The sequence below is a fragment of the Monodon monoceros genome, unplaced genomic scaffold (assembly GCF_005190385.1).
Source record: "Monodon monoceros isolate NGI ecotype Baffin Bay Population unplaced genomic scaffold, NGI_Narwhal_1 Super_Scaffold_20, whole genome shotgun sequence".
Classification (NCBI taxonomy): Eukaryota; Metazoa; Chordata; class Mammalia; order Artiodactyla; family Monodontidae; genus Monodon; species Monodon monoceros.
Genome location: NW_021703777.1, coordinates 22,463,884 through 22,479,101, shown reverse-complemented (window position 1 = coordinate 22,479,101; position 15,218 = coordinate 22,463,884). Strand labels below are relative to the sequence as shown.

Here is a 15,218-nt window from a genome sequence, read left to right as displayed (position 1 = left end):
AATGGCTGAAATATCTGAAAAGGCAAAGTAACTGAAATGGAGGTTATCCCTAAAACAACATCCCTCTCACTGGTTTGTGTGAATGGGGGAGAAAGAAATGGAACTAACTCTTAAAACCATAGTCATGTATTGAGTGACACAGGCTATCTCTCATTTATAAGGAGCAGCTAAAAGATTCATACCTATGTTTATTAGCTTGGGCTGTCATAATAAAATACCATAGACTTAAACAATGGAAATTTATTTTCTCACAGCTCTGAAAGGCTACGAAGTCCCAGATCATGGTATCAGATGATTCAGTTCCTGGTGAATGCTCTCTTCCTGGCTTCCAGATTTCTTGCTGTGTCCTCACAAGGCTTTTCCTTGGCACAGATGCACAGAGAGAGAGCGGGAGAGAGAGAGTGAACTCTGGTGTCTTCTCCTCTTCTTGTAAAGGACACCAGCCCTAGCATTAGGGTCCTACTCTTATGACCTCATTTAACCTTAATTACCTCCGTAAACGTCTTATCTCCAAATACAGTTACGTGGGACATTGGGACTTCAACATATGATTCTGAGGAACACAATTCAGTTCATAACAATACCCCGATATAAAATATTACATTTTAATCTTGACTCTTACATTACCTCCAGAGCATGGAATAAAATATAAATGAGGGCTTCCCTGGTGGCACAGCAGTTGAGAATCTGCCTGCTAATGCAGGGGACACGGGTTCGAGCCCTGGTCTGAGAAGATCCCACATGCCACAGAGCAGCTAGGCCCGTGAGCCACAACTACTGAGCCTGCGCGTCTGGAGCCTGTGCTCTGCAAGAGGAGAGGCCACGACAGTGAGAGGCCCGCGCACCACGATGAAGAGTGGCCCCCGCTTGCCACAACTAGAGAAAACACTCGCACAGAAACAAAGAACCAACACAGCCAAAAAAATATAAATTAATAAAAATAAATTAAAAGAAGCCTCAACATTTAAAAAAAAATGACAAAGGAAAAAACATTTAAAAAATATATAAATGAAAATCCAAACTCTTTCCTCTCATGTACATTCACTTACTTGTTTCCTAAAACCGTATTATTATGTATTTTTTATCAAGGGAAGATTGTACAGAGGGTCATTCACCATATTATACTGGTTCAAAGTTCTATTTCATACATACATACATAGAAATAGAACACAGCATGTTAAAATCACGTAGCAGTAGAAAGAAAAATTCACAAAAACCTACGAACATCGTCCTTTTACAAAGCTAACATATTAGGTGAAATATCACATTAGGTATAACAAACTTTTTGTTTTTAATTTTGGGGTCATCTTTGACTCCTTTCTTCCTCTCATACCTACAGTCAGTATGTCAGCAAATCCTGTTGATTTTGACTTCTGAATAAATCTAGAACCCGGCAACTCGTGAGCCCTTCACTGTAAACAACATTGTCTATCACCTAGATTTTTGCAGTGGTCTCTTAAACGTCTCCCTGACTCCCTCCATCCTCCTTCCCTGACCTCCCCTGCCACCATCATAGTCCGTTATCAGCACAGCACTTAGTAAAATGCAATGCGGAAGTTGTCATTCCTCCAGTGGCCTCTCATCTTCCTGAAAGTATAAACCCAAATTCTCACTTAAAGTCCTCTAAGTGTTGGCCCCCTTCATGTCCTTCACCTCCTCCTCTACTCCTCATTTTTAGTCATTTCAGTCCAGTCACATTATCTTCTTTGCTGCTCCTTGAACAGTCCAGGTATATTTCCAAATTGGGTCTTTAAACTTTGTTATTCAATCTACCTGTGAAGCATTTTTCCCAGTAACTGTGCTTCACTCCCTCACTTCCTCTGATCTTTCTACAAAATCACTTTCTCACCGAAGGCTTCTCTGCCACCATATCTAAAACTGCAATGCCTACCCAAAACTCTGTCTCTCTTCTCTGCATTATTTTTGTCCTTAGTACTTATCACTATCCAACATTACATATCTTTTTAGTTTATCTCATATATTGTTTATTTCCCTCATTAGAATTAAACTTCCTGAGGGCAAGATATTTGTCTATTTTTTCCTCTCTTTTACTCTCAGCTCCCAGAACAGAGCCTGACACGAAAAAAATGAATGAGTGAATAAATGAAGTCAATTTTACTTTGAAGAAATTAAATCCAAAATTGTCTCCTAGAAGGGAAAATATCTGGCTACCTATAGCCCTGTACAAACTGACTGGTCAATAAATAAAGCATGTAGTAAGGGATGTAGTGAAGAGTGCAGGATTATGAAGGAAAGAAGAAGAAATTAAAATTTAAAAAACCTTTGAAATAAGTAGTCAAGAAAAAATGCTACTGAGGAAAGGAGAACCAGGAAACAAAATCATCAAGTGAGGTGACAGATGAGAAAACTCATGTAAGTAAAAGCCAACAGGATCAACTGAGAGAGCCCAGTTCACCACTTTGCCTGCCCCAGAGATGCCTGGGCTTCTTGTTAGGGCAGGAGGGTTAGCAATCCTCTGGTGAGACTGGTTAAACCCAGCTCCTGCCTTGTCTTCCCCTTTTGTTTAATGTCTATATTATATTTGAACGTTGCAGAGTACTAATGATCAAAGTGATAGTGATTTCTTCAAAAAGAAGGAAAATGCCTTACTTATTTATGACCATGGCAAAAATGGTATAAGTGGAGTAATAATGTCTCCCTTTGACTATTAACCTAACCCGGCTAGTCTTTTGATGACCTGCTGCCCTTAGGTTATTTTGACCCCATACTTAGAAGAGGTGTTCTAAGTGGACTTTCATCAGACTTAATGAGGGAGAAACTAGAGTCCTTGTGTAGCTAAGGACCAGTCTCAAAAGGTTTCCTCCCTTTATCTACCCTAAATATAAAAGTTGAAAATTATATAACAGGCCCTACTTATCTTTATAGAATATTAAAAGGCATATAATATTCATCATTCATTCATCAAACAATACTACATTTTATGTTCTAGGCATTGGACTAGTTTCTGTGTATTCAGCAATGAACCAAATAGACACGGATGCCACCTTCTGGGGAAGTAACAGTAAAAAAGAAAGTAATATACTGTTGATCAGATGGTGCTGTGTTCTACAGGAAAAATAAGACAGAGTGCAAGGACTAGGGAGTGCTGGGCTGTGGCCTTCTTAAACTGGATGGTCAAGGATAGATTCACTGGTAATGTGATATTTGAGCTGAAACGTGCAAGAAAGAAGGGAACAAGACATGGATATCTGAAAGGAATAGGAATTGTAGACAGAGCGAAGAGCAAGAGCAAAGGTCTTGAGGAGACAAGATGCTTGTGGCCTTGAAGGAGCAGCAAGGAGGCCAGTGTGGTTGGAACTGAGGGGTCAAGGAGCAGAGTGGTAGGAGTTGAGGACAGAGGTTCATGGGGCAGGGAAGACCAACCCCCATGAAGGTGTTAGACTCTGGGCTATGTGTAAAGACAGTTGAGGAGCTGTGAGTATAGGTATGAAATCTGATTCATGTTTAAGAGGACTGTTCCGGCTGCTGTGTTGACTAGCGCCTGAAAGGAGGCAAGGACAGAAGAATGGAGTCTGATTTTTGTGAAGATTCAGGGGAAAAGTGCAGATGAGCTGGATCAGGGTATGACTGATGGAGAAAGTGAGACGTGGCCAGACTCCAGGGGGAAAGGCTAGCAAAAAATAGAATTACCATTTTCTCAGAAACAAATGGACATTTCTCCAAAGTAGACACACAGATGGCCAACAAACACATGAAAAGATACTCAATCACTAACCATTAGAGAAATGCAAATCAAAACCACAATGAGGTATCACCTCACACCTGTCAGAATCGCCATCATCAAAAAATCTACAAACAATAAATGCTGGAGAAGGTGTGGAGAAAAGGGAACCCTCTTGCACTGTTGGTGGGAATGTAAATTGATACAGCCACTAGGCAGAACAGTATGGAGGTTCCTTAAAAAACTAAAAATAGAACTACCAGATGACCCAGCAATCCCATTACTGGGCATATACCCTGAGAAAACCATAATTCAAAAAGAGTCATGTACCACAATGTTCAGTGCAGCTCTATTTAAAATAGCCAGAACGTGGAAGCAACCTAAGTGTCCATCAACAGATAAATGGATAAAGAAGATGTGGCACATATATACAATGGAATATTACTCAGCCATAAAAAGAAACGAAATTGAGTTATTTGTAATGAGCTGGATGGACCTAGAGTCTGTCATACAGAGTGAAGTAAGTCAGAAAGAGAAAAACAAATACCATATGCTAACGGACATATATGGAATCTAAAAAAACGATACTGATGAATCTAGTGGCAGGGCAGGAATAAAGATGCAGACATAGAGAATGGACTTGAGGACACAGAAGGGGAAGGGGAAGCTGGGATGAAGTAGCATCGACATATATACACTACCAAATGTAAAATACACAGCTAGCGGGAAGCAGCCGCATAGCACAGGGAGATCAGCTCAGTGCTTTGTGACCACCTAGAGGGGTGGGATAGGGAGGGTGGGAGGGAGGCTCAAGAGGGAGGGGATATGGGGATATATGTATACGTACAGCTGATTCACTTTGTTATACAGCAGAAACTAACACAACATTGTAAAGCAGTTATCTCCAATGAAGATATATATATAAAACAACACTGAGAGTAGCAGTTGGAGGAAGACAGGAGATTTTGAGATGTTACATTTGACATTCCTCTTAGACATCCAAGTATGGATATATCTAAGCAGTTGGAGCTTCAAGTCAGAATTCAGGTGAGATGTCCAAGCTAGAATTATATATTTGTGAGTCATCAAATGATATTTGGATGGTACTTAAACCATGAGACTGAATGAGATCACAAAAGCATAGCAATTCTCATATTTTACACTCTTCAAATTTATATTTATGTGGATTTTATCTATTGATATTTACTGTATTAGAGATTTTGCTTATTTGGATTATATCCGTAGACATTTATCATATTAGAAACTCAAACACGAAACGTTTAAAACAGAAGAGTACATAAGCACACATACCATTAACTGTCAAATGATTGTGTCATATACCTTCTAGAGAATTCTACCATATGCTTGTAAGAGAGAGGGGAACAGACAGGAATTCCCTGGCGGTCCAGTGGTTAGGACTCTACACTTTCACTTCCAAGGGCCTGGGTTCAATCCCTGGTCGGGGACCTAAGATTCCCCAAGCCACGCGCTGCCCCCCCAAAGAAAAAGAGAAGGAAACAGACAAATAATATTTTAGTAATAATATGAAAATAAAGTTGTCTTCGCCCTGTGCTAGATGCTACAAAGGGTGCAAAGGCAAAAGTTATCAGGGACTTCCAGGAGACTCCAGACCAAACTTTGAAAAGTGTGATTGATGAAATAAATCAACAGATGTGAAAGTACTTGGCCATGAAGTGTTGGCCTTGATGGATTCATACAGAGCTTTATGATTATTGTTCATACAGTATTGCTAACTTTCTAGCTCAGTGCATGGCAAATTGATATGTTAGCTGAGAGTCAAAATCATTTAGCTCCAAGAATTTTACATATCATATGTTTCGTCTGCTTGGCCACACTTACCATCAAATGACACTTTTTAAACTATTAATCAAAATCAATAGGCTTATGGCGCTACATCTGGTACCAGAAGCACGTGATGTTTGTTATTCCTGCTCAGAATCGCAAATGTAAAGTTATTACATTGAGAGCGCACACCGTGTAAGTGTGTAATGCTGCGAATATCCACCATAATAATAGCAATGAACAGTAGAAACAGCGGAACCTTCTTAAGCACAGATTCCACATCATTTCCATCTTTGCATTCTCTGTAGCAACCCGCACGGTGCAAAAAGATTCTAAGGTCAATGTAAAAAAACGTAAAAAAAAAAAATTAAAATGGCCTAAAGAAATAAGGTTCTTGGCTTTGAAAACTTTCAATCAAAATAAATAGAGACAGAAAAGGTACACTCAGGAAACAATTGAAAAAAATAATTGCTGAGTCCAAATATGAAAATATTAATTAATTTAGTAAATATTTATTGGATTTTTCTGTTTATGTTCCATGGATTTAAACCTTGAGAGCATTCTGAATAGTAGAGTTGTAAAATACAAAGTAAGAATATTAGTTTAAAATTGTCCTAAATATAAGCCTTCCAGTGTGAATGGAAGACATGAATATATAAATGTCATATGTCTATATTCATCTGGTGGAATAAAACGGGCCTTTTGTTAGGAAACAGAAAGTTATCTTTGATTTCAAAGAGGCAGGGTCGCCTCCATAAAGGGAAGCAGTTTCTCAGGGTAATAGCCTGATCTGTGTGCATTATGGACTTCTTCACTAAAAAGGTTTAGTCTAAACCATTCCTATAAGTGATATTGTAGATGGTGATCTTTTGGAAAGGAAGATGACTTAGAGCTGTATACCAAGTTATTATGTGGAAGGATGTCAGGGACAAAGCATGAAAGGACTTGAGGCCCAGTCTGAGAATATTGGATTTGATTGGACAGTAAATAACCATTATATACATTCTAGAACAGAACATTGATATGACGAACATAATGTTTACAAAAGATTTTACTTTAACAGCCCTATGTAGCCTGAAAGAAGTCGAGAAAACTTTGCAAATAAGAGAAATAAAGAATTTTAAGTATGTCCAAGCATCCTTGCACATTGCTGTAGTGATTTGGGAAGTACATCTCCAAAATAGCTGTGGATTAAAAGAAGGGATCACCTCTGACTTTCGGTTGGTCGGGAAAATGATTTAGAGAACATAAAATTTTAAGAGTTGTTTGCAGTTATTCATTTTTTCAGTAAACTAGGATCTCAATATAAGCACTAAAGAAAGTATGAAAGCACATTTTTCTCCATCAAGAAATTTCCTGAGTAATGTGATGAATGTTGTTATGATAGAGGGCTTTAAGAATACAGAAAGTAACATTTAATTCAATGTTTTAAGCCATTTGTCTTCCTTCTCACAATGCTTCAGGGACATAATACATTCTATCATGAACAGTGACCTCGGTGGTGGTGAATCTCAAGGAGGGGGGCACTCCCCAGAGGAGGAGCGGAGGTGGGCCACAGATAGTTCGAACAGTTGGGAAATAGCCCAGGCAATTCCGATACATCCTGCTAAGGAGGGCAGTCTGAGCCCTTGGAGTCTCTTGACAACACCATGCTTGCTACAGAAGGATGGCTGTTTCCCTTAGAACTCTTCACCCAGAGAACTTTCTGGGGTTTTGTCTGTTTTTTGTTTTTGTTTTTATTTATTTGTTTATGTCTGATATATTTGCTCTAAAAATTTACTTTCCTCCTTCTCCCAGCCCTCCTTTTTCTTCTCTGGGGTCGGGTGGGGGGCGGTTGCTAGAGATAAAATTAAAGTCATCTGAAGAAATAATTACTGGTCTCCGTCTTTGTGAATATAGGTTTCTTATCAGCCTCTCTGGGGCCAAAAAAGTTTTGCTTCCTCTGTTAGTTATAGTTTCATAGGAGGTTGAAGCAGAGTCCCATGCTTAGGGATGGCTTATCTGAGATAGTATCTCCCACCCATGGTTCACTCGTTAGGAACATGGCAAAGTGCTCTCTGTGTCTCTCTTCTCTCCTTCTGTCCAGAGAAGTGTTGGTTCTGTAAAGGATCATGAGCTGAATCTAATTATCATGGATTAATAGATCTATGATCTCTGGATCCACTTATTTATAAATTGCTTATTCATAAATCAGACATCAGCTTATTTATAAAGTATCCTCATACTTTATAGGCAAGTGTTTGCTTCGTTTTGCCAGAAACAAACATCTCTTTTTGCCTTATGAAATTAGATGCTGTAACATATTTTATTTTTTATTTAAAGTTGCCTTTACTTAAAAGCCAGAAGATAATTTGCTTTTTATTGATCGAAAATCAACCCAGGCAACAGAAATACAAAGCCATTCAGCTTGTCGTAGGTGATTTGCTATAGGAGGAACCTATCTCTAGCATGCGGATAATCCGTTTCCACAAAGAAAGTACAAACTTTGTTTCCTAAGTAGTCTTTAACTGGAACTGAAATGTAGTCTATAATTGTACAATATAATCATATTATATATAAATGTAAGTAAGTAATCACAAGTTAAACAAGGTTCATTGTAAAGATAAAGCTAAAAATAGTTTTACAAAAATGTTTGTTCAGAATGTTTTGAAACCGTGTGCATGGCCTCATGTTTTGCAAATAAAAAAAGAATCTCATTTCTTATTTGATCATTTTCAAATATGTTTTCTTTTATTCCTTCTTAGTGTGCACTGGTATGTGAATGTACAGCCCCAGAAACTGTGAGCAGAAAAGATAACCTACCTTTTTTGAACACAGGTATGTACCTCCCTTTTGGAAACTTACATTCATTTCATATGAACATACATTTTACTTTTCTGTGGACTCAATACTGAATCTGAGCAGCATTCTTACAGAACCATTGTAGACACTTATTAAATATTGGTAATCATGGGAGTGGAGTCAGCAGAGTGGTGTTAGACTTGACAAGTCTGTAAGAAAGATATATAATATATATAAATACATGTATATAGCTTGGCTATATGGCAAAACAAATTCCTTTTAGCTTTTGGATTTTGTATCATCTGAAATGAGATATTAGAAGAGGGAGTATTAGAAATGTCAAGCTCTTAATTAGTTTGAGTTTTAGTTTATTACTTTTAATGAAATTGTTAAAACAGTATGTATATGGATTCAGTAGGAAAAATTCATATACACATTTGTACATTCCTGAGTGTGTGTGTACACATATGTGTGTGTGTGTGTGTGTGTGTGTGTGTGTGTAGTGTTACTTATAGTAATATATTTGAATTTCAACAAGGAACTAAACAATGTGATAAATGATGACTTTGAGACACCTGGTAAAATTACAAAATATGTGATAATATGTATCTATAAATTATGGAACTGATTTTTGAATGATAACATAAATTATGTTACCAGTAGTGATAATAATGGCAAATAAATGGCAGGCAAGATGCCACTCATATGCCTTGCCTTACCTTGCTTTCTGATGTGTGCTATGAAGAAGGCAGTATTATTATCTCCATTTTACAGGTGAGGAAATTGCTCAAGGTCACTACCTAGTGAATAGCAGGTCCAGAATTTAAATCCAGTTTTAATCCCAAGGCCTTTGCTCTTAATTACCAGGTCATGCTATTACTAAAAAGCCATTAATTTAAAAGTTGGTGTAACAGTAGAATAAACCTTAATATTTTTCTAGCCTTCTATGTTGTACATTTCAACAGTGACATGGATAGCATGATAATCAGATTAATGAGTGATACAAACTTCAAAGGCTTACTAATACATAACCCCTAAACTATTAGCAATTTTCCCCTGCAGGAAGCCACTAATAATCAGGGATGGAGAAAGACAGGCAACCTTTTGACTCAAAGAACTCAAAATAAAATATAGCAATAAAAAACCCATTAAATGTACTTATTAGAATGAAGGATTAAACCAAAGAAGAGCAGCTGCTTCTCAACCTATGACCAAGTGATGTGTTTTTTAAAAATTTTTATTAAGGATGTAATGCCAGGAGGGACATGCATTAAACAGTGAAGGGGCTACCTGGACGGCTAGACCAGCCATGTACCATAAAGTACTTGATAAGTTATCCGTGTGGATAAAATAACTAATGTAACCTCAAAGGGTCTTCCTCACATATATTTTTTTCACCTGCAAGTTGACCAGACCTTTAGTCCTTTATTTCAATATATCCAGATAATCTATTTAATTTACCAGCTGTCAATTTTGAGAAATAAAATTGAATGTGGGAGATACTACATTCATGTTAAATGCAGTTTGAGTGAATCAAATTATCATCAGAATCATCTACACTGTAATTATAAGACACTTTTTAAGTGATTCACTCATGTGAACCTTGTAATTTTTTTATGCCCACAAAGAGAAATGCCATTTTAAAAAACTGATTGGTTTCATATAAATTTCAAAGAGAAAGAGAAAAATGGCTCCCGGAGTAAGAAAATATATCACCTAAGGAAGAAGAGACAAAGGGAACATAGTGAAAAGTAAATCTGCACCTCCTAATTCTTGTGCCATAAAATCTGCAAGGCATGAGTCTCTGAAGCGTACTAACTCTTCCAGATTACTAGGGTACAATCCCTAACATATGAACCGTAATATGACAAAAAGTGATATGGAAGTGATGGAAGCAGCGGCACTCTGCAATTTAAATATACTCAGTGGAGTGAAAGGTGATTGATTACTGCTTTTCCCTTTTCCTGGAGGTGACAGTTTTGGTGGTGATTCTCCACTTAGGTCTGATGATATTTCTCAATGTCCCTAGTCCAGGCAATCCGGAAGTGCCTGGAATATATTTGCCACAAATATTTTCTATGAGCCTTCTTATATCAGGGAAAGACAAGGCTAAATGACAGTCAAATGTTATAAAAGCTAGATTTTTTTTAAAAAGTTATTTTAAAGTACAACTAAGTGCTATATATGAAATGTTTCTGTTCCAAATCTAAGTGTGTTGTGCACATATAGCATATGTAGCTGGACTGTGCGCCTATGACTTTGGTTTGTGTGTACCTTGGTCTTTTTTTCTATTTATTTGTCTAAACTCAGCAACCTTGGAATTAATCCACTATATTCCCATCTGGTAGTTTTTCAAAATCTTTAGGTGAAGGGAGTTATTGACATTCTTCTCAAGTCTCTGTATTCATGTATTATATGGAACTTGCCAGTCTCAAGTGAGTGATGAAGTTCTTCCTGAGTGAGTGCAAAAGGATGTCATAGCTCATAGCTGGTCCTCACTATTCTATTTATATCTCTAGAGGTTTAATGCCTGACTTGGGAAATTCACTTATCTATTGTGAGACTACAAAGAAAAAGCTCTTCCCCCTCGGGCCTCACCTTTTTCATGCCCTGTTTGCCTCTCAAGTTGAATGTGTATGTTGGGAGCCTGGGGAGTTGAGGGCAGGAGGAGAAAAGAGATGAGAAAAAGGAGAGGGGGCAGAATTTACAATTCCATAAAAAAGGTGTATAAGTACCTTAGTTATAGGAGAAAACAAAGTCCTTTCAGCTGTTGGCTTTTATATTCTCTGAAACAGGAAACGCACTAGAAGGTACAGTATTAGAATTGTGAGGTTCTCATTTTGCTTAATTTTTTAATTCTGTAGTTCATCAAATAAAGTTGTTAAAATAACAGATTTACCCATTTAATTATTTGTTTATTCATTTAAGCAAATGGTAGTGAAAGCACTTAGCACTGTTTGTTGTTGAGGTATTGTTTGGGGGATGGGGGAGGGGAAGTTATTTTTGAACAGAGGGAAGTGTAGACAGCAGAGTCTCTTATCTGGTCACGGAGTTGGGTGTCCTGCTAAGTCTCATCAACTGAGGTGCCTTGCCTACAGCAGAACAAGAACAAATGTGCTCTGGTGGTCTTAATATCAGAGCACTGGACAGACTCTTCTGAAGAACTGGTGTCACAGCCTAAATTTGCTAACCAGCAGTGTGACCCTGCCAGACAAGTCAGCCTCTTTGGACATCAATTCTTTTGCAATGAGCAAATTGACCTGGACAGTCTTTGATTTCCTTTTTGGCTCTCAGTGTCTGAAGTCTGTAGAGCATAGTTCAGCTTTTGCTATGTCTTCCTTCGTTTTAGAAATACTTCATGAAAGTATTCATTTTCATCAGTCTCACATGGAGTCACATGTCTATTCTTTGTCACTTACAGTTGTCTTTCTCAGGAGTTATTTATTTTTAATAAGCCTGACCACAGATAAGCTTTTTAAACATTTTTGTCAAGGAGACAATTCTCTCTAGATTTCCTGAATCTACCAATTTTCCTTGTAAAAGTATAATGCTACAGAATACTTCAGTCCATGGACTTTGATATTATTATGCCCAATCTGAGGAGCTAATGGGCCCCGTCACCAAGTTTCCTATTATCTTCACATTTCAAGTGAGTTTCCCCCTGTCAGCAAGCATTCGATCTGATACAGCATCTTTCTTGGTTGAATTCCATACTGCTTGAGTCATGAAATTATCCTTGATAGTTTTTAAAGACGACTTTCATGCTTTACATTAAAGTGTGTGTGTCCATTGCCCTCACAGAGGGTGTATCTGACAACGATGATTTCCATGACTGTGTAAGTTAGAACCTAAGCCACAATGTGGGGACTACTCTGCTTTCAGCCCTAAACACAGGCAATTTCCCTCCTGTTTGGAGAATTTATTGGTGTTTTTCTTCTTACCTCACAGATAAATCGCAATTTTTCTCGAAATAGTCCACTATATCTTTGATTCTTTTTCCCCCAATAGGATTAAGCCATCTACTACTATTGCTGTACGGAAGATGCCTGCTTGTGTGCTATTTAAGAAGAAACGTTGCTTATTTATTTCTGTGTCTCCAGGGCCAGAATACAATAGGCACTCAGTAAATATTTGTCAAATGACTAATAATGGGTATATCTTATCGTTTGAATTGATGCTTCAGGTAACAGAAAATTGCACTGTTATTCTTCTCTCCATGAGAAAGATGTTCAAATTGAATCATTTAGGTTTGAAATAAAAGAATGTATTACTCTCCCTAAAAATTACTATGAAATTCTCATTTTAAGTTTTTTCCTGCCTCATATGGCACCATAGACTTTAACTGCCTTTCACAATACCACACAGTTGAAATGAATATTGGGTGACATTCTCCTGACTACCACCTCATGTAAAGCAAGGCATGACAGAATATTTTAGGAGATATTCTGAGAGACATTGAAAAATATTTCCCCCATATTCATTTTGAGTCCTGAGGAATTCCAGCCAAAAAACAAATCCCATTTTCCCCATTTTTTCTTTTCATTCATGAGGTACTAAATCAACTACCTTGTCAAATTTTAGATCGTATCAATTTATGCTAACAAAGATATCTCTGTTGTATTTTCTCCATACTAGTTTAAATAGATTTTGCCCTTGTATTTATAACTCCATGATGTGTAAAATATGGGACCATCTTGGCTTATAACATTGGCCCTTTATCCTTTATACTTACTTACTCAGCAGATTTCTTTGCCCTTTGCTGTTTTAACAAATCCAGTGGAGTCCATTGTCTACTGAAAAAACAAACAAACACACACACACACAACCTAAAAGTCGAGAGTTATGTTTTATTTGGCGGATATTCTTAGGACTTCAAGGCCCCGGAGATAGGACTCTCAGATCACTCTGAGGAACTGCTCCAAAGAGGCGAGGCGGTAGCCAAGATATATAGGAGTTTTTGCAACAAAGAGCAGGTAGTCGGAACATCAACAGATTATTGGTAATTAAAGAAAACCAGACATCTCAAGTTAATGAAATTAGCACTTTTCTATGTATGGGAAGATGCAAAGTCTGGGCTCGTTGAGATCATTCCTTTGATGTGCACCTCAGCTATCTGGGGCCAGTATCCTGCATTTTCTTATCCTGAGTCTCCTCAGGGTGTGCCAGCAGGGTGGCTATAGCAGTTGACAGCTGGATGGCAGGCATTCTTTGCTTCCATCCCAAGTTCCCTCGGGGTTCTCCCTCTGGGAGGCTGTAATGTGATGACTGGATGGCTGCAACATCTTTTGTTTACTAATATGGAAGGTGGCATTCTCAGTTCACACCATTAACTTTGCTCTTTTGGAATTTTCATGTTTTCATTACCGTGTATTAACATACTTATGGTGTTAAGTAGCTTCAATGGAAGAGTGAATTTCACTGCCTAGTAATCAAAGAAATCATCTCTTAGACGCTTTTAAATACTTCAGCTGTCTTCCCGTTGTAAGTTTATTAGCCCCTCCACTGCCTACCTTAGGTAAACTAGAAGAAAAATAAAGGCAAGAAGAGGATATAGTCAAAAGGTTAACATTTTGTGGACAAATGTGAGCAGGGCTTTCTCTCGGCTGTGGTTTTCCTTCTTTTATTCTGATGCCTGTGCTCTCTCTTGAAGAGAGGTTTTTAGTTATGTCCTTCCCTCTTGCATTTTTCCCTCTCAATTTACACAGTTGTCAGGGCCCTAACTGTTCACCTATTAGGGAAAGTAATGATGAGAAACATCTGAGGTGTAAGGTTTAAGCTCATTTCTGTGGAATGTTTGCATATACTGGGCACTGTGCTAGGTACAGGAGATAACATGAGGACAAAGAAAACTGTACAGTCATGGCCTTCACAAGTTTACATTCTAATGGGGGACACAGAGCAGTAAACAGACAATTATAGCACAACTGATAAGAACCATGATAGAGATGGGGATGGGGAGTACAAAAGAGAAACAACTGTAGGGAGAGAGCAGAGGGAAGTCAAGAAGGGCTTCCTGGAGGAGGTGCTTGCTGAGCCGAGTTTATAGGATGATTATGTGTAGCCAGGAAAAAGGAGCGTTCCTCTGAGTTGCAGGGAATACCTTGAACAGAGGCAAATTGGCAAGAAACAACTTGAGTTCCATGAACCGCAGGTCATTCCAGGCTGCTCAGCATGAAATATGAACCAGAAAAGGACACTTTTGTAGATCTGTCCTTTACTTTAATGACTGAATTAGAATGAACAGGGAAAATCATTCAAACTAGAGTGAATGAAGCAAATCTCTTTTCTGACCACCCAAAACCAAAGCTCCGAATTCTACACATTGAACTCGTCAGTTTTCACCAGTTGGAGACTAAATCCCCACAAATATTATCTTTATGTTTTATTCTGCATCTGTAATAGTTTTTCTTATTCTTGGCCTTGAATTGAAGATGGAAGGCCAAGAGCTTGTGGGTTTGGCTAGACTAGGGAAGCAGCACTTTGTCTGACTCAGCTTACATACTATTTCTATTCTTATTTGTTGTTCCTTTAAAAACAGCACAAACAATAACATAATTTAGATTTTATAACACAACTAAAGAAAAGTAATTTAAAATTCTGGGGGAATTTATTTTTTAATAGTTTTCTTCATCTTTATTATTTTAAAAGAGATCTTTCTTTGCTGTGTTTTCTGAGCTCCCGTCATGCTTTCTTACTTTCTCTTTTCTAAGCCTTGCTTAGGATAGTCTTTTAGTGATTTCTCTTTAGGATTTTTAGCTCTCATCTAATCTTAAAAAGAGCCAATCTACATTTAAGATGTATGTATCTAAATCTAAGATATTTTCAACTACAAATGAGAGACTGTCATTATCTAATTGGCTTACACAGACTTATCTTTACTAAGTGTAATGTAGCATTTGGAGAATAGGCAATGCATGTACATTTGGCTGAATGATGAAACTATTAAACAACT

The 15,218-nt window shown here is 37.8% G+C and overlaps 1 protein-coding gene across 5 annotated transcripts in view; it reads left to right on the top strand.

Annotated features, from left to right (window-relative positions):
* INPP4B (inositol polyphosphate-4-phosphatase type II B) overlaps nucleotides 1–15,218 on the top strand; it is a 582,093-nt gene that overhangs the window by 370,444 nt on the left and 196,431 nt on the right. For all 5 annotated transcript variants that reach the window (XM_029234954.1, XM_029234953.1, XM_029234952.1 and 2 more), the window contains one exon: nucleotides 8,230–8,302. In XM_029234954.1, the coding sequence (XP_029090787.1) occupies nucleotides 8,230–8,302 (73 nt within the window). The remainder of the gene's footprint in view (nucleotides 1–8,229; nucleotides 8,303–15,218) is intronic.